This window comes from Epargyreus clarus, unplaced genomic scaffold, assembly GCF_041222505.1.
Source record: "Epargyreus clarus isolate Ecla_fem2 unplaced genomic scaffold, WU_Ecla_fem_2.2 ptg000003l, whole genome shotgun sequence".
Taxonomy (NCBI): domain Eukaryota; kingdom Metazoa; phylum Arthropoda; class Insecta; order Lepidoptera; family Hesperiidae; genus Epargyreus; species Epargyreus clarus.
In genome coordinates, this window is record NW_027332211.1 from 1,794,342 (window position 1) to 1,821,773 (window position 27,432).

The 27,432-nt window shown below is 36.8% G+C and overlaps 4 protein-coding genes across 6 annotated transcripts in view; 2 read left to right on the top strand and 2 right to left on the bottom strand.

Annotated features, from left to right (window-relative positions):
• Positions 1 to 4,936, bottom strand: part of LOC140749757 (neuroglian) — a 54,305-nt gene extending 49,369 nt beyond the window's left edge. For both annotated transcript variants that reach the window (XR_012103122.1, XM_073082920.1), the window contains exons 1-3: positions 4,777 to 4,936; positions 4,317 to 4,402; positions 1,299 to 1,425 (exon numbers count right to left, since the gene is read on the bottom strand). Coding sequence is in view for 1 of the 2 variants with exons in the window: in XM_073082920.1 (XP_072939021.1) it covers positions 1,299 to 1,425; positions 4,317 to 4,374 (185 nt within the window). In the remaining variant the exon portion in view is untranslated. The remainder of the gene's footprint in view (positions 1 to 1,298; positions 1,426 to 4,316; positions 4,403 to 4,776) is intronic.
• A 2,656-nt stretch (positions 4,937 to 7,592) lies between these two features.
• LOC140749785 (uncharacterized) lies at positions 7,593 to 9,035 on the top strand. Its single transcript, XM_073082950.1, has one exon. It carries the CDS (start codon positions 7,801 to 7,803, stop codon positions 8,971 to 8,973), a length of 1,173 nt encoding a protein of 390 aa, XP_072939051.1. The 5' UTR covers positions 7,593 to 7,800; the 3' UTR covers positions 8,974 to 9,035.
• LOC140749770 (scm-like with four MBT domains protein 2) lies at positions 9,022 to 19,806 on the bottom strand. 2 transcript variants are annotated; one of them, XM_073082937.1, is made up of 8 exons: positions 19,546 to 19,806; positions 15,645 to 16,055; positions 14,744 to 14,866; positions 13,344 to 13,472; positions 11,779 to 12,647; positions 10,623 to 10,798; positions 9,351 to 9,929; positions 9,022 to 9,257 (listed from the first exon to the last, which is right to left on the bottom strand). In XM_073082937.1, the coding sequence occupies exons 1-8, from the start codon at positions 19,615 to 19,617 to the stop codon at positions 9,088 to 9,090; spliced, it is 2,529 nt and encodes an 842-aa protein (XP_072939038.1). In that variant the 5' UTR covers positions 19,618 to 19,806; the 3' UTR covers positions 9,022 to 9,087. The 2 variants fall into 2 exon arrangements, with proteins under 2 accessions (XP_072939038.1, XP_072939031.1); XM_073082930.1 differs by having other exon boundaries at positions 9,022 to 9,929; positions 19,546 to 19,803.
• A 965-nt stretch (positions 19,807 to 20,771) lies between these two features.
• On the top strand, positions 20,772 to 24,355 carry Tmem63 (transmembrane protein 63). The gene has a single exon (XM_073083046.1). The coding sequence runs from the start codon at positions 21,010 to 21,012 to the stop codon at positions 23,248 to 23,250; it is 2,241 nt and encodes a 746-aa protein (XP_072939147.1). The 5' UTR covers positions 20,772 to 21,009; the 3' UTR covers positions 23,251 to 24,355.
• Positions 24,356 to 27,432: the final 3,077 nt, after the last annotated feature.

A 27,432-nucleotide genomic window follows, 5' to 3' on the forward strand; every position in this document is an offset into this window, starting at 1 on the left:
CGAGGCTGCGTAGCGACGAAGTAGGACCGCTGTCTTTATGTTGAAAATTATCATGTCGAAACGTTGCCGAAAAAAGTTGATCATGGAGGAAGATGAAGAAAAACCGGTTGAAAAATCTGAGCCAGAATCAGAATACAGGAAGATATTTCAAAAACAGGTAAGTCACAAATATACTCTGTCTAGGTGAAAGTCCAGTAGTGAGACTTCGCAGGCTAGGCGTATATCCGTATAGTAAGAAATTACATTATAGATAATTACGTTTCCTGTTATGGTTCAAACAAAAGTTAAGTAGCTACATTATTGATATAGGAAACGTAGGCAAAATCGTTACCGAGTATTCCGATTACTCTTAACCCTAATCTACTCGCTCCTACTTTTCAGAATCCACTGCAAAGAAAGCACATCATCTCGATAAGGGTCCAAAGAAGAAGAGATGTGTCGGATGCTACGAAAAACTCCGCACATTCTTGACATGTCGTGAGGCAGACAAAAAAACCAAAAAAAAAATCTCACGGAATGCACTGTTTGCAAAAAACCTTATTGTCTGAAATGTTTCAATGAAAAACATCCATAACTTTTCCCCTTTTTGTATTCATTCTGTCCATAACGTTGATAAATAAAAACAATAAAATAAAATCGATATTTATTTTCCCATCACTAAATTATATGGAAACCTGCCATTTTTCAGTGCGGTCCGAGGTGCATTAGACCCACATTTTATTTTACCCATAGAATCTAAAGTAACGAATTTAACCAAGGGCGGCGGCAGTTTTAGGTTAATCAACTCATTGTTAATAATAATCAAGACAAAAGCCGTCGATTTTGTCTTATTTGGCGCCAAAAAAAGGATTTTAGTCTCCTTCGGGCGGTGGGATTTAACACGCCTCGTGCCGCCACAATGTCGGATATAGGACGAGGTTTAAAACAACTCGTAACGCAGTAATGGAAAGTACAGAAAAATCTGTGCCGCAGGGAACGTGTTAATACTATTAAAATTCTATGATTCAACAAGATTGATGACTTCCGCTTTCAGACAGTTTGGAAACCGTTTAATAACTTTAGGATTTAGACTACCAAAATAACATAGAAAAGTCTACTATAAAACAAAATCAATAAATCTAAAGAGCTGTAGGCGCTTATTAATATTTGAAAATAGTATTTTGGGCTAAGAACCGAATTTTGGGTACATTTAGGTTAAGATTATGCAAAACGACTAACAAAGTGTAAAACCTGTAATTTTGGAAAAAGGTTCAGTACTTACATACTTGGAAAAATATTATGATTATTTTAGTACGTACTTGGGCGCGGGCTCTCCCTCGGCCTCGCACTCGATGATGAACGGCTTGTCGACCTCGCCTGGCTGCGCCACTTGGAACAGCAGCTCCTCCACCGTCGGCTGCTTCACGATCCGCGGCGGTGACGTCACTGCACACAACACACACTGCTCGTACACAATGGAAGTGCATACATATTTCATGGCACTATACGTTTCCCTCTATATCCCCTCAGTTAATATTCTATTGACAAATATCAACGCCAGCACACAAGGTAGACAAAGATTAGACATGAAAAACAACTTTAAACATGTGTCAGCAAAGTCTCGGAATAAAAACTGCGATTAAGTTCGACACATTTATCATTCAATACTTATACACTAGTAATTTTGCATATCTAACAAAATATCTTAGACCACCCTGGCTCATACTTTTAATTTAGTTATTAAGATTATGATAATTTAATGTTCTGCCCTAAAGGTGCACAATTTTTACGTTACGAAAATTGAAATAATATGTGTAAAGGAAATAGAAGTATGGAAAATGAGTATGTTGAAAATACTAATGAATAATTATTTATACATGAAAATTACATACACTTGTTGTATAGTATTAAGTATAATAAAAGATTAGCGTATTAATTTATTACAGTGAATTATTATTATGTTGAAATATTATTCAGTTCTTGTTATATGGAATCTATCAAATTAAACTACTGAGAAAAATATTTCAATCATTACCAATATGCTTGAAATGATGATTGTTACAATTATAGAATAAGATCGTAATAACGATTACATTTACGCACACGACACTCACGCGAGTTTGCGCGCACAATTAAATAATTCTCATGAAACGAAGAAGAAATTGCTCACACAACAATAAATCCAATACGCCATACCGTATTTTAATTAGAGACATTCCAGCATTGCTCTCGTCGGTATTTTGTAGCAGCAAAAATAGGCAACAGTGAAATTGGTGCACTTGCATCAACTTGTATTTAGGCTAAGAGGCCCTCGGCCCTCGGCGCCCTTTGTTCGAAACAAAATAATAATTACGCGACTCCAAATACGCGGGGCGTTGCAATCTCCTGTGTACCTACATTAACATTTTATAAGGCTGAATGGGCACTTGAGAACAATCGGAAAGGATAAAGGGGTACGTAATAAGTAGGAACATTATCCTTCCGGCGATTGCAGTAAGAATAAGTACATATTTTAAAGAACTTTAAGCTAAGTGCACATTCTTATAATTGACTTTTAAAATATGCAAAATGGTTTCTTCTCACATGCAATAAGGTCATTTTTTCACAATTATTTTACAACAAAGGCATATATTTAATGAGATAAGTTCTAAAAACCACAATTACAAAAATCTAGTTATTTGCATTATATGATACTCGTGTTTGCTAAATTTACATTGTTTTTAATGAAGGTAATTTATGATTTGACAATTATATCACTTTGGGTAAGTGAAAAGTAGTAATTTTATATTAATATAGATATATGCACTACAAAAATTAATAGTTGTCATCTTTGGCAAAAACTATTGTTTACTGAAATATAAACAATGACAAAAATGAAATCATACATAGATGTCAGTCAAGGCTGAAACAATTTTGCCAATTAATCTGACACATTGTGTAATATGCAGTCATTTAATGCTTCAATTATAATTACATGAACTAACTATCTTACATTATTACATGATTCAATTCAATGCTATGCTGCCTTGTCGATAGTGATAACATCTATAGTCATTCAGAACTACCTAGTTATATATATCTTTGGTAGGAGATGCTACTGTTCATACTCCATATTGAATCCCTGAATTCCCGATGACCATGGAGAGGAAGTATTCATTATAAAAAAAGGAAGAATTTCCGTGATATGAAGACTTAACAGAGTTAACATCAATAAATAAAGAATTAAAGGTCATTGACCTTAATACTTCTGCAAGAATTTCTGGATATTTAAAAAAAAATTATCTAACAAATTTTAAACACTATTTATTTATCTTTACTTGATTTTAATTTTGTAACGTTTAGAAAAAAGAACCATATGTCAATTACCAACCGGGGAGAGTGATATGACATAAAGTCAACGGGAATCCAGTTGATTCAGAAGCCACATGAGCAGTTTGGAGTGGCACCAATTATGGAATGATTAAGTCCAGCAGTGGACCTCAAAAAGCAGATGGATTGAATAAGACTGTATAGGGTCAAATTACATATGAACAGGGTGTTTGGTTTCATTTGGGTTTCAATGGGAATAAATGCTAGTCTTTGGTAACTATTGTTTTATTGGCATTATATTTATATTGATGTAGGTACGTTTGCAGCAATTTCATTTTAATTTCAAAAGAACATTTTGAGACAAAATAGTATAGAAAGATAAAAAACAATAAAATTAAAACTAACTTTTGCACTAGTTTAAGAAATTATATTGGACCCGAAATAAGCGTTTAAAATAAGTTTGATAAATAAATTAAAATACTCCTTAACAAATTCAGAGCTTAAACAAAATAAACCAACAATTAATGTTAAATTGCACTTGATTTCTTATTACTTTTGTTCTGTAGTATCAAATAGGTATCAGACCCGATATTTAAATAATATAATGCTGAATTTTAATGCAATATTCAAATCTTATCCTTAGTGTTCAACACCTTATTAGCCATGTTCTAAATTATGGCTACCATTTCATTTTAGACTACAGTTACAGTTAATGGTTAGGACAATGTAAATTAGTATTTTAAGGATGTTTGTAAGCCCCTTTAATACTTTAAGTTTTTATTCTTTTGTTGTTCTTAGTGTTTTTAATGTTTGGTAAGTAGTATAATTTTCGATTAGGTACATGTTTTTGACAAGAAAACATAGGTATTTGACGTGCAGAAAGTTATTAGCCCGTGACAAGCTGCAACTGCGAAATGTTGAAGGAAAAGTTGAATGAACTTCGCACCAGACGAAGCTCGAGAGCCGATAACAACTTAAGGAGCTTACAAGCATTAGTAAAACTAAATAGTATAGGAGAAAACACTTACATAGTGCCGCCGCTTGCGATAAAACGGCGAACAGACATAGTATTCTAATCGTATCCATGGTTGCAACGCTCTGCTGCCTCGTAGATCTAATAAGAAACCAAACAAGCCTGTTTAATTTACGCCAAAACACATTTCCCCGGCACACATGTTCACCACACTCGATGACCTAATCCGAATAAAGCTCCCACAATGACAACACCCACTAAAAATAGTAACAATAATATCACAAAACTGCCGCCCGGTATAACACAAAATGCTTTCGCGCAACCTCAGCGACTAACGGGAACCCTTCCGCCCTTCTATTTACACGATTTTTTGACAAACTAAAGTTGGGAAGGTGCACAATATCACTTTGCAACCGTACACCGTAAATCGATAATTACATTCCGATGAATAGCGCTCTTAATAATAATTCACGTAAATTATTCTTTAACAATAAGTGGTTATTCGAATATATTACCTATATGTCTGTTTTATAATAATATCATCGCGGTAAGCCCGTGTAAATTATATTTACAGATATAAAGGCGGGGCCTTTGAGATTCTCGTTCGACTGTGATCAATTCAATTCAATCACGTCCATCCATCCATAGACAAAAAATTATGCGCTTTGCGTTGTTCAGAACGTTGAATGAATGGCTGTTCCCGTTGACTTGCCATTTAAAAAAATAGCTAAATAAAATAAAATAAAATACTAAAACTTTATGGTACGATTTACAATTTACTTTCATATTAAATATTTATATTATAAATTTTATTCAAACATAAGAAAATATGAATTTATTAAATCATAATTTATATTTGAAAATGTTTTTCACTACCTTTCTTACAGTATTAATGTTGCCATATACGTATAAAAGTATGAAAGATTTACGGCTGCATCCACACTGTGATATTTTCCGCGTGTGTTATTTTCCCGTGTGCATATTATTAACTATCAAATTTTCATGGACGGAAAGGAAAAACATAAATCACCAATGCCTGTTATCTAGTATAAACTTAGTATTAGGTCTTTCGTGACTGCAATACACTTAAAACCGTCAAATGTAAGACACGGTTGTTAAATAATCTAAAATAAATACTTGTGAACAATTTGTATTCGTCAAAATTCAACATTATGCCATTATAAAGATTTAGGATGCTGATATATTGTTGTATTTTGTAAAGAAGTTAACTAAATATTTATGTACTAGTACTTTTCTATATTTTTAAATTATCTTTGTACCAGCTTTAAATATTCGTTGAATATTTAAAGTGAATCTGAGTACGTAAATACCCTACATGGTACCACCACAAAGTACAATAATCTATGGTCACCATGACGCTGGTCCGTTCTCTGCAGCATGTAGATTTTTCAGTTAAAGTCAAAGGAATAATCCCCTGTAATCGTACGCAGCGTTTACTCGTCATTATTCGTTACAAGTAAACTTTTGTGTTATAAACTTGTTTTGTAATATAAAAGCTGGTTAAAAAGGCTTCTTCTTTCTCCAAGGCAAAAAGTATCTTAAAATGTTAATTATTATATTAACAATTTAAAGAAACGTGATATGTCGTGGGTGTCATTCCTCCCAAATAAATACATAATAATATTTAAAATATGACTTGATACTTCCTTCGCGAGCATTACTGCTTCGCAGAAGGAGCGCACTGCCTGCCACGACCCGTCACTCTCGACCATAGCACGAACCACGGTCGAGAGCAAGAGGTCGCCCCCAATACAGAGCTGAGCGCACTGCGTTCCGCATTCCACGCAGGGCAAACCTCCAGCGTGTGCTGGGCCGTCTCATCGAGGCAATTGTGGCAGTAATGGCATCTGTCTGTCGGCTCTCGATTCGTCACAGATAACTCCCGAAACAACCACGTTCCGAGAGTACCTGTGTCAGACGGAAAAATAGGACGCCGAATCGCCTACCTAACCACTGCTGAAAAATTGGACGAATTCCCTCGATAGTCTGCTGGCCGGCGGTAGGATTCGCCAGCCTGGACGTTCACATTTTGGTAGCCCGTTGACGCAGCTCAGCTCTGTGCCCCTCCAGTTCCTGCAGAGCGTGTGAGCGGCCCCAGGATCGGTGCGCCTTCTCGCGACAATGACGTAGCGACACAAGGACTCTCGCTTCCAAATCCCAGGGCAAAGAACCCGCCAGCACGCAGGCTGCCTCACACAAGATCGTGCGAAAGCCCCGTATAACCTTGATCGCCAATACCCGCTGGGCTCGCATTAGTAGAGCGACGTTGTGACGTTGTGGCCCATAAAGAAGCCCCGTACAGAGCCATCGATTTCACGATGCTCGTGTAGAGACGACGACATGACGTCTCTGGCTCGCCGAGGTTCGGCAGCAGCCTGCCTAAGGCCGCTGCCGTCCTCAGTAGCCGAGGCGCTAGGCATTCGAAGTGGGGCCGAAGTTCCACCGGCTATCCAGGACGAGCCCTAGATACCTTATCGACGGCCTCACGTCGATGCGAACTTCGGAGACGACAACATGGCAATCCCGGGGCGGCGCTTTCCAAGAGCCATGAAATATCAAAGCCTCAGATTTTCCGAGCGCCACCCGCAAACCCAATCGCCGTATGCGGCCCACCACGAATGCCGTGCCGGCGGTGGCGCGGAAGGAAGCAACCCTGTGGTTCTCGCCACAAGCAGTCACCAGAGTGTCGTCAGCGTAACAAATAACGCTGACACCCGAAACGAGAGCTCCTCACAGGACCCAGGCGTAGCCAATGTTCTACAAGAGGGGACCCAACACTGCCCCTTGTGGAACTCCGCACGATATTTCCTGCCGACACCACCGGTCTTTGCCGGGGTATTCCAACGCACGCCCAAACAAGTAGCCCCTGATGATCCGTTGCAGGTAAGGGGGCACTCCGTGATAATGAAGCGCCTCCCTGATGCAACCCCAGGGGAGGGTGTAAAAGCGTTGGCGATATCAAGAGACACCGCAACACGACCTCACCCCGGGCGACCGCATCCTGCACTAGGGACTTCACCTTCTGCACCGCGTCTACGGTGGATTTTCCCGTGCGGAATCCGAACTGGTTCTCAGAACGATCCGGACTGATCCCCTCGAGATGCCTAACGATTCGGGACGCCACAACTCTCTCAAAAAGCTTGGCATCCTCGTCAAGCATCACGACGGGACGTTCATTATGTATAATAGCTATTTGATTACTTTGACTATAACATATACAAACGTACTCTGTGAACGAAGTTAAAAATTGGTCGTTCTAGTTCTACACAAGGAGGTTGTACAGAATGAAACCTTTTTTATTTCATTGTATTTTTTCTTATAAAGAAGCACGTTCGTTAGTCATGTTTTTAAATATTTGTATAGTTTTAAATTGAACATTTTTGTCAGATGTTTATCTAAAATTTACTGATGAGTCGCATATTTAAAAATTATTACGTGTATGCAATGATAATTAATAATAATTAAAGGTAATATAAACAGTTTCAATAAAAGAAATCTGTATTTTGTAATTATACAAAATGTCACAATGGTCTTCTTTAGATAGTCAAGAAACAAAAATTAAAACGAGACATAGTTTTTATAACACAGGGTCTCCTAATGCGTCAGTGCCCTCAAAATCGGAAACGTCGAGGTCTGAAGTTAATGTTCTGAGGACTAAAGATTTCCCTAGCATTATCGACAGCGGGTGTGTGAATAGGAAAGGCCTACTTGCGGATGAAAAACACTCGGAAGAGTACTATAAGAAGTATGAACATGACGAGATTCCGGTAAAGGATGATAGCAGTCTTAGCGTTGAGATAAATAACGACAATGGTCCAGATAATGATAGGAAAGAGCTTACCAACTCTGACCTCGATAAACTAGAAATAAGAATATATAAAAATATTTCAAAAGAACTTCAGACTGACCAATCCTCCACAGACAGTCTTGAATACAATATAAAGCTCTTCAAAACAACAGTACAGGAGATATTCGATAACTTCAAAACCAACATGCGCGACTTTGAAGGTTATAAAAAGAAATTTCAAGAAATACTCGATAAGAGCCAGGAAAACACGGTTGATGAAATGGAAAATTTTATAAAAGAAATGATCCAATATATTATATCTTCAGAATCTTGCACATCAAATGCAAGTAATGAAACAAATTTACTGACATTCAGTGAAATTGCGACAGAAGCCAACAATGAAATGGACTCTACAATATTTTCCTTGGGTACTGATCAGTTAAGTACTCCAAAATCGACAGTGGAGGCGTTCAAAAATGAGAACTACTTAACGGATTCAACTATTGACGACGAAAGTTCCAAAGTAAATCGTAGCGAGAATAATGAGAAAATTTACAATATTTATTTGTTAAGTGGAAATCCCTGCGTCGAAATTAAAATGGATGGACGAAATTTACTTTCCGAAATCAATATACGAAACCCATGCGTTGAAGGTGCAGACGAAATCGCCTCTGCAGATAACATCAAAAGCGTAGCTGCGAAGAAATTACAAGTGGAAAAGTATATGAAACACCAGGTAGTGTGCCAAAGTAATGACAAAATCATACCAGTGAAGATATCGTACGCTAAAAAGGATATACATTCCGAAGAAGTTTCTGAAAATGTCGATGATAATAATAAGTCGTTCATTTTTAAAATATGCAACTACTTGTGCCGTAAGATACGTAAAAACGCATTTAGTTGATCACTTGTTTAACATGTTATGTGGGGTGTCTTAATAAAAGAAAATATGTAAATTTTAAACAATTATTTTATTGTGGACTAGAGGTTGGTAAATGGTAATACAGGAACATGGTTATCACGTTTCACAGTTATCTTCAAAATTAACTATGTAATACCACCTTATCATTGTAATGTGCTTGCACAGTTGCATCGCGAATTCTTTCTTCATGTGCAGAAAATCTCTAATGATTGGTAAATCTAGCATTATAAAGGCTTGTCCATCTATTTCTTCCTGTTTCATCTTCTCTGCAATAAATTTACAGTCATCTGTACTAGACAAGTAATTGTATACATCATCAACTGTCCAATCTAATGGATTGGGCGAAAGCTTCATCTTACCTTTGATCCAGGACATTGCTGTATCATTTTCAAATGTTTTATTGTCCGATGGTAGTGGATCGTAGGACGTAAACTTCAGTTTCTTTAACTCCGGCTCCTCAGAGTCCGAGACATCTGAAATGTTTTTCGCATCTCTAGAGTTGCAGCTGCTTTCATTTGTTTCATTTTCAGTATCACTGTCTGGCGAATTTTGTTTCTTGGTAGCGCAAGTGTTGTTGTATATCGTCTCGACGTCCTTCTTGTTCCAATGTGCCTCCTTCATCTGCACCGCGAAGTTCGGTAGTTTGGCGCCTCGGGTTTTCATTTCCAGTTTGGGATACTGGTTCTTAGGTTCTCGCTTTCGTCTGTATCTCCTCTTGAAATCGGAGACGCTGTCTGGTGAGTTGGGCCTGGTGCCAGCTTCTGACGGCGGGGTGGAACCAGCGCTGTGTTCACTTTCAATGGATTCTCCATCCCTATTATTTTCCGTCCCTTGCATTGGTTGCTGTTCCTTTTCGCGTTTCTCAGGCATGCCCTTCTTTTTCTTCTTTCGGCCATTGACGCTACCTTTAGGTCTTCCTCGACGCTCCGTACCATTATCTGCAAACGATGGTAATGAAAATTCTTATTATTTCTGTATCATACAGCAGTAATTTTGCAACAAGTCAATCAACAGAGTTAAGGATCTTTTGCGTAAATTGTCATTTTACACTTTCTGGTTCTAGTATAAAAAGAAATACATTGCAAAATGTTTCATTGGGTATGCAATTCAATTGATATTGCTTTTGCTACCTACGGACTTTACAGTTGAACAAAACTAGAGAATGATTATTGATTTGACAGAAGTAAGTACGCCTTCTTATTCATAAGCTAGAACCAAGCAGTGGAACTACCAGTCCGAAATTTAATAGTGTAGTTATAAAGTAGAGCACTGATAGCCTAATGGTTAAGAGGTTCAAACCTCGAATTAAAGGTTTTCTGGATCGAGGGGTCCGAGGTTCAAATTCCAGGCATGCACCCTGGATTTTTCAAAATGATGTACGTATTAGACATTAATTATCACTTGCTTAAACGGTGAAGGAAAACATCGCGAGGAAACCTGCATACCTGAGATTTACGAAAAAAACTCAAAGGATTGTGAAATCTACCAATACGCAATTGGCCGGCGCTTAATCCTTTTCATTCTGAGAGGAGACCCGTGCCCAGCAGTGGGAATATAATGGGTTGATGATGATGATAATGTATGATGAGTAGTCAAAACATTGAATAGATCGATTAGTAATAACAACTAACGGAATGTGGACTTCTCGACGTGCTGGCAGTCGTTGGGGCAGAGGTCGGGGTAGTCCTGCGGGCCGAACAGGCAGGGGCAGGCCTGCAGGCGCACGCACACGGCGCGGCAGAAGGCGCGCACGCCGCGCACCGACCGCGTGATCGGCACGTACGCGTGGTACGTGCTGCTCTTCAACCTGCCATTATATTATTACGTGAGTGTTATGTGTTTATTTATTTATTTACTATTTATTGGCCATGTTAAAAACAATGTGGTGCAAAAGGCGGACTTAATGCTAAATAGCATTTTCTCCCAGTCAACCTTAGGGATGGGCAGAAAAATTAAAGGCAGTACGCTACAACTATACTAAAAAGAAAATTATAATAATAAATAGGAAATAAAATTTAAAAAAAGGAGAAAGGAGAACATAAAAGAAAGAAAGAATGAGAGAAAGAGAGAGAAAGAAACAGAAATAAGATATAAATAGATGACAAGTAAATACATTTTAAAATAAATTACTACGTGAAAATAAAGAAAAATGGTGTCTAATGATGAACTAAATTACAATAGTGAGCAAAGACATTCTTTTTAAAAGTGTATTTTGTTTGTGTGTCTTTTTAAGTGTGTTGTGTATATTATACAATATATTATGTAGTATGTATAGTGTGTAGCGTGGAAAGACCATGATCGTTTACAGGTGGTAGATCCATGCATGCACCAAGTTCAATAAAGGCATCAAAAAATATTTTTCTCAAATGCCCCCAAAAGAAGTAGTTCCAAACAATTCTCGTTGTGCGGCAAAATTGTTTATTTATATTTTCTGTCAATTTGTAATAAATGGAAACGGTCTAATATCTACTTATGATAAGTAAAAAAATTGACGGATTAACAGGCGTAAGAGTATAGTGATATATGTTGCAGTGTTCCAATTTGAAGGTTGTAGTAAAGAAGAGAAAGTTACAAGTGTTTCAAATGAATCCTCAACTACTTAGTGATAAGTATATTACAAGCAACGTCAGAGAGCTATTCAATAATCTTAAATATATTATAGACACATGTCCAAAATCCTATTTATTATCAGATGGACTACGTAATATAGAAAAAGGAATAGGCAAATAAAGGGAAAAATATATGTTAGAAATTTGTTATGAATATGTGTTAATGTCGAAAACTTACTTTGCTCGTAGCATTTCAAGCCGCATGCCCTCTTCAGGTGGACCCTCTGTCTCCCAATCTTTCAACAACTTTGCTGGCTTATATGACGCCGATATTATTTTATTTAAAACCTCCTTTAACACTAACGACAAGGGCCCAGGCCCGACATGCTTTGGCAGTTGCGATAATTTGTTCCGACTAATAGACGGGCCAGCATAGCACTTGTAATTGAAGAAGATTCTATCGCACCATTCCTCTGACGATTTCATTGTGTTATCCTCCTTAGCCCGTAGTTCTTCCACAGCTTTCACGGGTTCCCTGGGGTTGGTGTCCGGAATGTGTAATTCATAGCTATTACTATCACACCACCCCACTGGAAAGAGGAGGTCGCTATCCTGAGCATACCAGTATTTCTCGCCGATAGGCACTAGCTCCACATACAACATGTGCTCCGCGATAGCATCCACTGACGCGACGTGTATTTCCTCATGGTTCATTGGATTTACTGCCTCTAATTTCATATTCAGCTCGATTCCTTGGAGAGGTTCCTTTTTGCCGAAACAATATTCAGGAGCGGGTACCGATGACGTCAGAGTGAGGTAGTCGTCCCAATCGAAGGGTCCCTCTTTCCAGATCTTGGGCGGTTTGAAAGTGATTCCGTTCTTTTCAGCCCAGCCTATTGGATATATGTATGGATGCATGTTATCGCAAAGCCAAGCGGTTTTAGTGTCTTCGTAGTCGTCCAGGTGGTCATCAATGACCACTAAAAAGTGTAGGTTGTTGAATATTTTGCTGACGGTTGCCGGGCGTATCGTTCTCATGTCCTGTGGGTTGAGCGCTTCTAGTTTCATGCCGGTTACGAAGTTATGGGCTTCTAGTACTGGACTGGGCTGTAATCGACATTGCAATGAATTAAATTTAAGTTGATGTTTCATTTTACAAAGATTTTCTATTACATTTCTGGAATATAAAATCCTAGAGGGACCACCTATTCTTGACTAGTAACATACCTACACAAATCACGCGAACACGCACGAGCGAGGCGTTTTGTTTCGTTCATCTAATTCTTTGATTTCAATAAATGTTAATTAATATTACTTTAAAACAAATGTTTAATTTGTGGTGTACCTCCTAAAATTTAGGTTTTCCTAGATGTACCTTGAACACAAAAAGTTTGCGGAACATTGGTGTAGAGCAGCGTTTCCCAACCTTTTTCAGTCCACGGACCCTTAGGAAATCAAGCACATTTTTCACGGACCCTCTTAATAAAATGAAGAGCAAAAAAAAAAACAGCCAAAACATAATTTGAAAGAGCGATTTATGTTTTTTGTTTTTATTTAGATTAATAATAGTGTTATACATCATTGGATGCATATTTTTTAATTTTTTAAAATACCGTGTGCTTAGATCACGTTTTTCTAATAAAACTGGTTTGCTGATTTTTCGTTTTGCGGCCCTTTTCCATTTAATGAGCAATTTATGTATGGTCCGGAGATGACACCGCGGACCCCCATACATATACTCACGGTCCCCCAGGGGTCCGCGGACCACAGGTTGGGAAACGCGGGTATAGAGTATTATTATACCTGAAACAAGTCCGCAGGCGTGGGTTCCTTGATGGACTCCTCGGCGCTCTGCCGCAGCTGCGCGCTCAGCTTGTTCTTGCATGAGAACTTGTTCACTTTGCTCGGGTACTTAAATTGCCAGGGGGACCCCTGGAACAAATCAATACGAAATAAATCCCTATACAATATTATTACATTTTGTTATTTGTTTTATAGTAGCACTGGTACAATAAGTGTGAGAGGTATGAGTCCACAGTTTGATTTAAGATAAGAATTTTTTTTGTATTTACTAGACTGCGGAGGGTGATGTTTTTTGAGCGTATGTATGTATATAGCAACAGCTCAAACGCCTTGTCGGATTTTAACATATTAGGGCTTTGAGTTTATCTGAATTGTAAGAGTGCCACAGGAATCCGAGACGTCGTCTGGCTTGGAAGTATCGAGGTTTCTCGTCAAACTTACGAGAGAGCTCCGAGATTTGAACATTAGTTGCTCAAATCCTTTTTGCAGTACATCATGGTTTCATGAAGTGCTCGTTGATGGCGTCTTAAGCTCAGCAATCTCCACTGGCCTCATGGTTTCCAAAATCTTATCGGCCATGGCGGCTCTATTTTAGAGATTTTTCGTGTCTGCCACCGTTAAAACTCCCTTGACTGACGCAGGTAGGTGTCGCACCCATAGCATTAAGCATGCTATGGATGCGATGTGTCCGCATTGATTCGATTGTGATTGAGCCGCATTTTTCTCAGCAGCTGGGAGGGCTTTTGTTCGCCTAATTCCATTTGGCTGAGCAGCTTTTCAATTGCCTGGTCTCACTCTCCTCATACGTAGAGATGAGGCGGGTTTTCAGGCTTTGAAATTTGATGGAAGCGGGTGGGTTACGCAGTAACTCGCTGACCTGCTGAACTACCTCTTTTGGCAACTTGCTGACGGCGAGGTTGAATCGGTGCTCATCAGATAATTTCTGAGGTGCAAATATGGAGGGGTTGTTATCCAAAAGTACAGGCCTTGATTAATAAGGCAGAATATTGCACACAATAGTTTATTACTTATTACAGACACGCCTATAATTCTACGCGTACCCTGGTTTATACATAGCGCGGGGAGGAGACAACTGCTGCGCGTGAGGCGATATGCCTACGTCAGCAATGTATCCCTACACTATAGTTTCAGGCACTTAGTCGGGTTTTTTGTTTTTATAATTTTGTATTATCACTTTACAAGTGGAGGTTGATAGGCGTTACAATTGACGAAGATAAAGTTTTCATATATTTGTGTAAATAATATAAAACCGAAGCTTCTTTTGTTCTCTATAAGTAATGACCGCAAAGCGGCGTTCCGCAATTTCGTTCAATACAGATTTCGTCATTCGATTTGTTATGAAAAAAAAAACAAAACTATAAACATCAATGTTCGTGTACCTTATTGGTGACGAAGCCGAAGCTGCTTAGGCGCGGGTTGGAGAAGAATATCCAGAATTGCGACAGATCCTCATCAGCGCCGTCGTATCGGAACAGCAGCCGACCTCCTACGTTTTCACATACCTGTAATTATTCATAAAATGAGGTATTAATTATTGATACAAAATTAATGTATTATAATTTTTACCCCTGCATGAGTTTCTTTTCTCTACGGATTGAATTAATCCTGGATATTATATCCTGGGTGGTGCGACTCGTTCGACGCCACTGCTTCACCGATCTATCAGTAATAGTTCTGGTCTTTAAAGCGCATATTAAGGGAGATACTTGGATTCAGCCCTCAGGTGGTAGCAACGGATCTGTAGCCAACCTCAAACGGAGTTCAATCTTATTTGAGATTGATTTTAGATGTCCATGGAGTGGCTCGACTCCTGCGGAACCACCGCCACACCTATTTCTGTCTCATAACAGCAGTTTTAACGCTGCTGTTTTGTTTTGTTTTGAAGACTTTTCCGAGGCGATACCTCAGGTAGAAATGTCTAATCCTATCTGGGATTGATTACAGATGTCCACAGGCGGCAGTAGCAACTTACCATCAGGTGGACTGCATGTTCGTCTGCTACTCCTATATTATAAAAAAAAAAACAAAGACCACCGTACCACCATATTTACTACCATAGGAAGTGGATTGCATGTTTGTCTGCTACTATTTCATAGAAAAGGCTAAGAATAAAAATACTTTGTACGTAGCTATCGTCAAGAGTATCTATTTAAATGATAAGTACTAATTAACAAATTTAACAATGCTCAACTTTATAATCTGATGCTTCAAAGGTAGTGAACAACAAAAGGTTACGCGGCGTATTGGTGCGCGAGACGTTAGCGCTAAAAATAAACTCACCGTAGCGATCCAGTATCTGTAGGGGTCCATGAGATTCTGTATTTCCACCTTCATGCCTACTTTGATCCTATCTATTGGGGACATGCCCTTATTGTTTAACGCCTCCATGGAAACAGACTGACCGACTAATAAGGCATTCTTCATTATATCTATTATCGTGTCGCCGCATTTCTCGTTAATATCATCCGGCGGTTCCACTTGCTCGTCGTACTTGCCACACCAGCCGAGAGGATGGACCTTTGTGGTGGATATATCACACCAGAAGTCGTTGTCGGCGCCTATGAACTTGATGCGGAGGAGGTGCCCGCAGACCATAGTGATCTCGGCTATCCAGTACACGTCTGGGTTGGTCTTGTGGCAGACTTCCAATAACATACCCTGCTTGATTCCATTGTTGAGGCTTGCTTCTACCTGTAATTGTAATACTGTGTGTTTGAGTTTTTGAAGTATACCTACTTTAATTATTAAGATGGGACATTGGGATGCAAATCCACCTCGATACCAAGGAAAATATTTTCAACATAAATCACGTCAAAAATTTCGATACATTCATAGTAATATCGCAATTGTGAACGATCGTATCAGAAACGTAAATAATCAACTAAAAGGTACATAGGTACACGAACTAATATGTGGTGTGAAAAACTTAAAAATACATATAAAGATTTACTGAAGACTTTCGCTAACCATCTCCTAGCCCCATCATCAGATCAGCTCCAAGATGGTATAGTATTGTCAAACGAAGTTTTGTTTCGATTATACAATTACAAGTAGGTTAAAACTTTAAATTGACTTCCACGATTTGACAAGTACCTAAGCACATAGTTTCAAGTGAAGCTAACAAAAACGTTTTAAAAAGTAGGTCATAATGGCCAATAGTATTTTAGATTATATCAATGATAGTGGCACTGTTTATTTCAATTCGGAGTATCATTATTCTTACAATAACAGCCAACAATTCATTACAATTTTAAAGCCCTCATGAATGAATGCCTAAGTAGATATCCGATATGGAAAATAATATTTGGTTTTTCATTTCGCCTATCCTAAGATAATAAAATTTCATTAAGTATATGTAAAGAACTCAACTGGACACAAATTTCTATTCTTTAAAACAAAAAAAAACGTTGCTAGCTGATAAGTGGCCACCGTGGCCTGTAGATATTTGGAACGCGCATCCCGATGCAATGACGTGTCATATTTAAAGCTAAACTCAAACGCCTTTTATAAAGAGCTTAATGCGTAGACTAGTTTAAGAAGCAGGATTGAAACATACTAAACAGCATTGTATTTCGAAACCCTTACATGGGTTTCATCTTCGGTAGAAAGTAATGATAGTTTAGTAGTAATATGTCGGATCCTTATAATTATATGAAAAGTTTGAGGTTCGAGTTAATAATAGAATATATTGTTATGATTATTAGTGAAAAAAATCGTAAGAAAAATGACATGCTTTACATTATTAATAGGATATTCATGGCTGTATGAAGTCCACCTAAATAATACTTGGCCAGCACTGTAAACTAATAATAAGGATAAGGAATCACTTAAATGCTTTTTAAAAAATTCAAATACAATAAGTTAAACATTGCTATAGGATACTCAGCTATAGGTGTAGGACAGGGAGAATAGAATGAAAATGTTAGGTATTATCATCAGGGTCATAGGTAAATTGTGCTGCTACATCCAAATTTTAGTTTTAGAACAATTTTATTCTAAATCTTTATTTTAACCAAGGCCACAGAACTAAAACCGGTAACAGGAAAATTGCCTTATATTATAAAGTGAGGAAAACGTAGGGTTCAAATACATTAAATTATTGATTTCTTATGAATACATCATATATGTTGTAATTGTATTATAATCTGACATAATATACCTACATACATCAGCTTATAAATATCTACTAACCAAGTCTATTACATAGATCAATATCTATGGTATCTAATCTATTAAAGTAGTTATTTATGAAAGTAAATATATATATTTGTTACTGCTTTCTTAAAAGAATGCTGTATTTCTTTCAATAAGTGCTGTTTATGCACATATACACAGGTATCACAAAAAAATAGTTTTAACAGAGATAATAATTTTATTTTAATAATAACTGAAATGCTTTGTAAAGTAAATAGACGGCACTGTGGGGTGGTCTCTATGTTTGAATAGTAGAAATGTCATATATTTTTATTGTAAATCTTTAAAATATTAAAATAAGAAAGGAACATTAATATTGGGCCAAGCTTAGTTTTTCAGGTACTTTATAATTAATTGAAAGATCACCACCATTTGCATAAATTCAGCAAGTCATTGATCAGAAATAAGAGGTGTGCTTAGAACAACAACTAAATTGTGTTATGCAATTAAACCCCATGTTTTAAATTACATGTTTTAAGTCTACCGTACCATATCTTTCTAATATAATACTATAATTGATACTTTAGACCAAATCATACCTATATTTCTGCCTTATAACAGCATTGTTAAGTGCTGCTGTGTTCCACTTTAAAAGGTGGTAACTTGGTAAGGGAGATATACTTCCAACATTCTCAAGAATACCTGAGATACACCCATAGATATGGGTTGTATGGGTTGGTTAGGTAGGAATCTAATGTGGAGTTGATAATAGTTGTCCATGGGCACTTACCATCTGGTGGAGTGCATGCTAGTTTGATACTACAATATTATAAAAAAATATTAATATTGAAATACGATGGGCAGTGGGTGGCATCACTGATTCACTAATTACAGTTCTAACATCTACCTTATTAATACTTATTGATATCAAAGTTAAGTTATAAAAATTATTGATTGTATATTTTATAATATTAAGTACTTTTGGACATGTGGATGTTTCCTTTATATTTGCAATTAAGTGTATAAATTACTAGTTAATTTTATATAAGATGTTATAAGTTTACATCATACCCAATACAGATATTTTAAAATTAATAAATTCTATTAATTAATGTTAATATTTTATAATTTTGCACCTGCAATATTTTAAGAAGCATATCTACTTCATCTTCATCGATATACTTGTTATAAAATATCATTTGAATATAATTGCATACTTTGTATATTATAATTAATTTGATTCTTATGGCAGAGCGCCATACACCTCTGACATGCAAAGGGTTCCGGGTTTGATCCCCGGCTAGCTAAATATCTAAATGATGAATTTAGATATATGTACTAGATCCGGGTGTTTGTATATTCGCCTTTGTGTATCCATGATACTCACAATACAGGGAATTCAGTGTGGGACTGTGAGTGTAGTGTTTTTTTAAACTTTGTTAATGCAAGAAATTCAATTAATATAATCAAGGATATTTTATAATCACCTATAATAAACTTAAACCTGAACATATTTTATTTTAATCTTTTTTCTGTAGGCAAGTTTCATATTATTTGCACAATAAATAAATATTACACTTATTACATAAGAATTAATAACTGTTCAGATTTTATTGGAGTACTGTTAATTAATATTAAGCATTATGGCCAGGCCAAAATACTAATGAGGTGGCATAAACCCCAAGTGTATTACCGAAGCATAAACCATATGGAATAATACAAACTAACTATTATTTAGCTATTGAATTTATTTTTACGTCATAAAAACAACTTGAAAAATCATTAAACAGCAACGAGAACCTTATATATTTACTGGAGTGTCGTCTAAAAATAGAAAATCGGAACATTTGTTAAACGAATGAGCAATAAAAACGATTTAAATTGTTTACTCACACCCATTAATTATAAATCTGAACCTATGCGAATAAAGCAAACCAAAAACATTTACAAAGTATAACTGTAACGTAGCATTTGTAGAATAAATATTAATTTGCAATTAAAAGAATAAATTTATTATACAATACACATCAGCGAACTCGGAACTTACATGAGAAAATAGTTCTTCAGGGACAGCAATGCATCTATTGTTTTCTAAATAATTATTCCAATCGAACTCCATAACTAAAAAGTAACAACAAACACTTTCACGATCACATTTAAATTAGTTAAATTAATTTTAATTCGTTATGAAGTAAACCCCGAACTCGTGAGCAAACTCGCTATCTTCAAATTTCATTTCGTTTCAGCTCAACAACTCATCTCATTGAAGATTGAATGAAATTGAAATTCACCCACCACTTTTCTTGCATCAAATCAAGACTGAGAATGATATATTTCCATCTCATTCTAGGACCGTACTTCGTTATACGCCTATCCTACTCTCTATCAAGCATATCCATCGTTCAATGTTACGGATTTATATATTTTGCAATAAATGTTTATACGACCAAATAAAGTTTGATTGAGTCCGCAATATGTGATGTATCAAAGTATTTCGTAACATGTTATTACAATAAAGATATAAATACTCAAATCCTATATTAAGTACATTATCAATATAATAAAAGTTGATAGTCCTGTTTACAAGAGTAGGCAGCGGGGAGCACACGCCTCAATTCCGTCAGTGACACGTTGTTTTGCCGTTTTGCCGTCACTAAGGCAAATAAGCTTTTTGCTGTACCCCCTAGAAATTAAAAAAATCACTTCCATACACCAACTGAACTCCGCTGAATGATCGGCTAATGACGTCCTGGGTGGTAAAATGTTATTTATTCTACAATATCTTAAATCAGAGATATTACCGTAATATTTCACAGCCAGAACTGTCCATATGAAAATTAAATGACCTCCTATTATGCATTACATGTTTAAGTATTAATAATGTAAAAGAAATATCAGTTTTGAGTACCTATATAATGCTATTGAAAATATACAATCATTATTACATAATAAAAAATACCATCTAAAGCTATGCTATCTATCTTTAATAATATAATTTTTAAATTAGTAAAAATTACCAGATGTTGTTTATTTGCTTCTGATCATATAAGACCTATAAATTTAAAATTATAATCTCATGGCTTTATAAGTCTTGTAAGTAATTTAATTATTTTCTATGCTTTAAAAAACAAATATTTTATAATGAACTGTTTAGGAATACTATTAAATTATCGTTTAAGTAGATATTAACAAAATTTGCTTTACAAATCAAGCTTATCTGAAACGGAACGTAAAAGTCATTCTTTTCATTCATTCAAAGTATCAGTCATACGTTTTGACTTTTCGTTTTTGTGTTCTGTCTGACGTCGATCGTATACTATCGAGTATAACAATATCTGGCTCGGAACAAAAGTAATTTTAATCTAATCTCTATAGGAGTTGCTCAGAATTTGGATAGTGATTGTTAATTATCAAATTCTACTTAGTGGTCATTGCCAGCAGTGTTAATTCGCGAGACGCGTAATTATGTGAAGTTATTGTGCACCATACGTATCGTGTTGCGACATCAACAATGAGTTGGTTTGCAGAGCAGCTGCTTTACTCCCTGCCAGCGAACAGCTCCAATGGCACCGACGACGAGGGCTGCATGCTAGTGAACACCTCGCAGAGCGTCATCATAACCGGAGCGTACAATGGGATTCCTCAGACATTGATTTTGAATTTGATATCGTGGGCATGCCTCATCATCCTGTTCTCCGTGTTGCGGCGGACAGCATGGAACTACGGACGGATGGCGTTGGTGCAGCGCTCCAAGAGCAGGTGGACGAACTTGTTCTACAGGGGGCGGGACGGCGACTCGCTGGTGGAGCGGCGACGCAGCGCCGACGAGGCCTTGAACATCGACGAGGGATTCTTCACGTGGCTACCCGCCGTGTTCCGCGTCACGCGGGAGCAGGTACTGGCAAAATGCGGGCCTGACGCAGTGCACTACCTGTCCTTCCAACGACACGCCATCACGCTCATGTTCATAATAACTATCGTGTCTATAGGCGTTATACTCCCTATTAACTTCCAAGGAACAAACTTACAAGTAGATGCCAGCACATTTAGTCGGACCACACTATCGAATCTGAACGGGAGGTCCTACTGGCTGTGGGTACATACTTTAATCAGTATCTCCTTCTTGCCCATCTCAGTTTTAATTATGAGGAGATGTACCGGCAGGAAACCAGTCCCAACATGTTTAACTGGAACTGTTATGATCACAAACATATCAAAAGCAGACCGAAATGAGGGTACGATTAGAGCATATTTTGCACATAATTTCCCACATATACAAATTGTAGATCTTAGACTTGCTTACAATATTAATAAGCTAAATGAGGTCCAGGAGAAAAAGGAGATGGTGACAGAAGCTCTATTGTACACAGATACATATTTTAAGAAAACTGGAAAGCGTATTACTGTGAGGCCCACATTATGTGGTCCGGAAATAGATGCTCTAGAATTTTACAGCATTGAAGAAAAGCGACTGAAGGATGAGGCTAAGAGATGCCGTGCTATTGTCCTGAATGATCCTCTTGGCATTGCCTTCTTGACCTTACCATCTTACCAACTAGCGGAACATGTAATCAATAACTTTAGCTTGCACCGTGGTTGGGTTTTGAGCCACGCAACAAACCCATCTGACATTGTTTGGGAGAACCTAAGCATTCAACCTGGTGTATGGTACCTCAAGGCCATTGTAGTCAACTTCTTCCTTTTCATTGTTCTATTTTTCTTGACAACCCCGGCTATCATTGTGAACTTGTTTAATACAATGGTTGTCAAGCCCGAAGCACCAAGCCGCATCAGTAGTCTCATCTTTGAGTTCCTCCCAACACTCCTTCTGTGGACCATGGCTGCCGTCATGCCTGCCATTGTTTCGTTTTCTGACAAGTTTCTCTCCCATTGGACAAAATCCCAACAAAACTATTCCATTATGACTAAGACTGTTTCCTTTCTTCTTCTGATGACATTGATATTACCTTCTCTGGGACTCGCTAGTGCGGAAGCGTTCGTTTTTTGGACATTGCATCACGAAAACAACACCTTACGTTGGGACTGCGTATTCCTGCCCGATAAAGGAGCATTCTTTGTCAATTACGTCATAACTTCCGGGTTCATCGGTACCTCTCTAGAATTGATCCGCTTTCCCGAATTGTTTCTTTACGTTTGGTATCTCCTACAATCGAAATCGAAAGCTGAAAAGAGTTACGTGAAAAAAGCGATCCTGTACGAATTTCCCTTTGGAGTTCACTACGCCTGGAGCTTAGCGATATTCTCCATAACAATGGTGTACAGTCTCGCTTGCCCCCTGATTGCGCCGTTTGGGCTGATATACTTCATGTTTAAGCACATCGGCGATAAACATAATTTGTATTTCGCGTACGGACCGAGCGATATGAGTGGGGTTGGTGGCGGTCGTATCCACGCGACGGCCGTGAGACTCATTCGGATCTCGGTGTTACTGCTGCTCGTAAACATGGCGGCGTGGGCCGGGCTGCGGGCAGGCTTCGAGGCTCGGACGATTATTTTAATTATGGCATCGATAGTCGCTTTCGGCACTTTCCTATTGCTCAGCCCGTTCCCGAGTTGTACTCCGCCCGCTCCGTTGCAAGAAGAGTCGAGTGTTCGGTTCCCGGAGTACATCGCGCCGGTGCTAACCAAGCCCATGGATTCGCCGCCCACTTCGACCCCGTCGACTCCCGATTACGGGGCTTCGTCCCCCGTCACCACCCATTCTTACAGCCCTGACCCTATAAATATATAAATGTTATGATTTTAATTCATGCATAATTTGAGGTGGTTTTTTATCGCGAGATAAAGAAATATCATAGATAAACGGCATTTTTGATAATGACGAGGGAGGTAAGTATTAAAAATATGTAAATATTATGAATGCAATATTTTTGTATCACGATAGATAAATATAATCTTACGTGATGAATATAAGTAAATTTTATATTTTATCTAGTTTATCTTTAACGAAGCACGTACTTTATTGAGTACCGAAATGCAATATTTGTTCCAAATTGATCACAATGAAATAATTGACTCTAGGAATATTATCATTCATATCTCTTTAATATATTTAAAGCTAACGTCACAGAAATAATTGTAATATCGTGTAGGTGTCTAGATTACATACTTACTAATAAATTAATACATAATATCAGTATGAAACAATAAAAACGATAAAAATATTGTGATAGTCGCCTAAGTACCTAACTTGTTTCAATTTTAAAAGCTTGGAAGCACATAAACATATAGAAGCATAACTTTAATTTGTTTATAATATCACTATTTTCACCTATTTTATTATAGCTTATTAAATTATCACTTTTTGTACTTTTGGAAATCAATGTAAGTTGTAATGTTCGTTGATAAAATTCACGTATATGTATTGACCTAGTTATCGTGTAACCTTATTTGGGCACCTCAAAAATTATTATTTAAAAAATATTATTTTGACATCGAAATATGGAAGATTTTTTGAATTGGTTAGACAAGTCATATAATTAGTACTTAAATTGTAGGAAATATTCAGATGGCCTTATAGGCTTTATTTATATCTGAAGCTCATCAGAATATTATGTTCTCACACAAGTTTTAATGTCTTAGATATAAACTGGACATTAATATCTATTACTATGAAAGTCGCCTACCGATTTATCATCCGTTGTATGAAAATCGAGATTAGCCTATCACAGTTGCGAGACATATAATGGATTATAAGATGACATGGAAGATGTATCATATTAAAATCTGAATAGTCATATTAAAACCTGAATGGTTACTTGTATTTTTTTATCATTTATGTTATCTTTGTGTTTCTTAATTTCACAACCGCAACGTACGCAAGTAACTATGCAACAAGTAAATTGAACACCAGTCGCTAACTTTGTCGGAAGCCCTATGGTCGGTTTGAAAACATCCAACACAAGTGGGCCACCTAATCCTACCTTGCTCTACCAATCCACATTAAAGTAGCGTGGTAGAGTATCTATGTCAGTAATATCCGAGTCAAATTACTGAGACGTCAGTCAGAGACTAAACGAAATATAGGATTCCATTTTGGTACCGAAATTCAAATATGCACGTCGATATTGTGTTATTTTTATATTCAAAAGGTTACCATGAATAGGTCAATATCTTTAAGGTATTTTTAGAATAATTATCGAACAAAAATAGGATGTTTAGATTAATATAGTAATATAATATTATTTTGTAACAAGGACCTCTATTGTACATACTTGTCTGTATGTTAAAAAAATCTAGTACATTGCAAAATTCTGTTAGAAAAAATGATGACTCGGTACGAGAGTTCACATTGACAATTCCATATGCCTCGTTATCAGAGGAAATTACAGTTTAGTCGAAGTCGTCAACTCGTCATCATTCGTCATTGCCATCTGCGAAGAACGTTTTATTTTTGTATTTCTTGGTGTCAATAGTCCAATCTGTATTTTTACAGAAGTGTTTTTGAAGTGAGTTCAGCGCACTTATTGCAATTTGGATTATGGTTAATACTAATGAAATCTATGTTTTCTTTTTTTTATTATACGCGAGTAAATATTTCAAGGTATAAAAACTACGTAAACCGTTTCCCCTATAAAGTTTTTTGCTTATTAGTGGGCTAGTGGACTTTGTCCCCGTATATTACTACGACATAACAAATGTTATATTCGTTGTCCATTAGTACCTAATATACCATTAATTACAGTTAATAAGAATATGACATTACTTTTTTACGTAGTACCTACTTTGTGAGAGGCGAACACAACTTTATTGTAGTCTTGTTGATTCAATTGCACAAAATATCGACAAACCTTTGGTATTCTTAGCCGGTGACGTGATTATTTACTCAAATGGTTAAGGAAATTATTCGTGAATTGTTATATGTAGAAATTGATTCTTTCGTGACAACCTGCTTGGGTTACCTAACTCTATTTTTGGACACTTTAGGGTACGTGGCAGGTATGTGACCGGCTAGCGTACCTGTGTAACTAAACTGTAGTTTACTCTATTCGTCAGATGTTAAAAGACAATAACTAAATTTATTTTCACAGTTCAATAGTTACTTTCGGTTATATTATTTATGATTCTGTGTCCAGTTTGATGGGCGTTTTTAATGAACTATGTAAATAATGTATGTATATGTTGTGATTTGCAATGGCTGTCTAATTTGTTGCTTTAATTTGTTATTTGTAACATATTAATTTATTAGCTATGTATGTTTGTATAAATGATAATATATAATATATTTTTGTTATAATGTTGAAACGGCTAATATAATTAATATTAGTTATTGTAAAAACACAGAAGTATGCATGTACCTACATATCTACTTATAGTATGAGTACAACCACAATAAAATTTATGTTAAACGGTAGTCAATTTTACGTATCAACAGTCTGTAATTCTTCGATCACTAATAGTTCTTATTAGTGATCGAAGCTGTAATTAGAGGAAAATGATTTAAGCAATGATAATGACATATAGATCTAGGGGTTTCACAAAATGTATTTTGACATGGGATAGGGGATCATGATTCGCGTCATAACATTCTTTTGAAAAAGTCTTTAATATATTAAACAATAATTAGTTAAAAATATTGTTCAATGTGTAAGTAATACGTGATTATCAATGATTTTAAGTAAACTAAATATCATTGCTGATGTCACGGATGATTAAAGGATTATGACTTACTTTTATTTTTAAAAGGTCTCAAAATTTTCCGTAATGTTGGCTACCGGAATTTTTGCCTAATTGGCGGATAATTATGAAAAATTAACTATTATTTGAGCGAAAGACAAACACGTGATGTATCTTCAGCTTTATATTTTATTTCATGGTGATCTGAAATATAATTGAGAATTACAATGTAGTATCCTTCTTCCCACTCGTCGGCATCGCGATTGTTTAGCCTTTAAAAACAAAAAAAGTTTAAAGACCACTGACACTGCGTATGACAGTGACACTATATTGACAGCTACCTCACTTCTTTTTCGCGCTTCCAAGGCATCGTGATACTATTTTTTCAAAGTTTTGTTAAACGTGTATAGTGAAGCAAAGCTAGTGAAAAAATGAAGAAAATGGAAACTAGGAATGAAGAATCACGTCTGCGTAGTTGTAGTCGCAGTAGCAGGGATTTACGAAGCAATTCTTCGGATTGGATCACCGGTTCAGAGGTTATGTACAAATTACTTACCAGGTATGTAAGAAAATAATGCATTATTCACCTTTTACAGTATATGTGCACGACTATAAAAATGCCTAAATAACTAACATATTCTCAGAAAGAAACTATATTGTTCGAAAAACTTTCTCGTATCTACAACTTCAAAACTATTCATGCACGCCAATCTCGCTGTTGCACATTACAGACACCAAACGGTGCTCATATTCGCCATTAACCGTAAGATGCTTGCATTTTTATGCATATAATTTAGTAATTAATGGTCCAAATATAAAATGCACCCGAGCCATTGAGTACGAGATACTCGTTGCGTCGCTTTGTCGACACTAAATGTTTCCCATGTTCACCATTAAGCACGAGATGCTGGCCCTAACATTTATATGTGGCAAATGTTCAAATATTCAAAGAGTCACAACCGTCGAGTACGAGATACTCCTAGTGTTACTTTGTTGACACTAAACGGTTCACTCATTCGCCATTGAGTACGAGATACTCGCGCTAACATTTCTATGTGGCAAGTGGTCGAATATACAAAGCATCAGAACCGTCGAGTACGAGATACTCCAAGTGTTACTTTGTTGACACTAAACATTTCACTCATTCGCCATTGAGTACGAGATACCTGCGCTAATACTTATATGTGGCAAATGGCTTGAATGCTTCCATCACTAGCTATTGCACTAACAATACACAGTATAAAGCATGAATGATTTATAAGCACCAAGCTAGAGCTGCTACAACACAAGGTTATGC

Coding starts and splice junctions, on each gene's coding strand:
- LOC140749785 (XM_073082950.1), top strand. CDS start 7,801: ATGTCACAATGGTCTTCTTTAGATAGTCAAGAAACAAAAATTAAAACG.
- LOC140749770 (XM_073082930.1), bottom strand. CDS start 19,617: ATGGAGTTCGATTGGAATAATTATTTAGAAAACAATAGATGCATTGCT. Junction 13,473..14,743: donor TCGGCTTCGTCACCAATAAG/GTACACGAACAT, acceptor GATTTGTTCCAG/GGGTCCCCCTGGCAATTTAA. Junction 12,648..13,343: donor CGCCTGCGGACTTGTTTCAG/GTATAATAATAC, acceptor TGTCGATTACAG/CCCAGTCCAGTACTAGAAGC.
- Tmem63 (XM_073083046.1), top strand. CDS start 21,010: ATGAGTTGGTTTGCAGAGCAGCTGCTTTACTCCCTGCCAGCGAACAGC.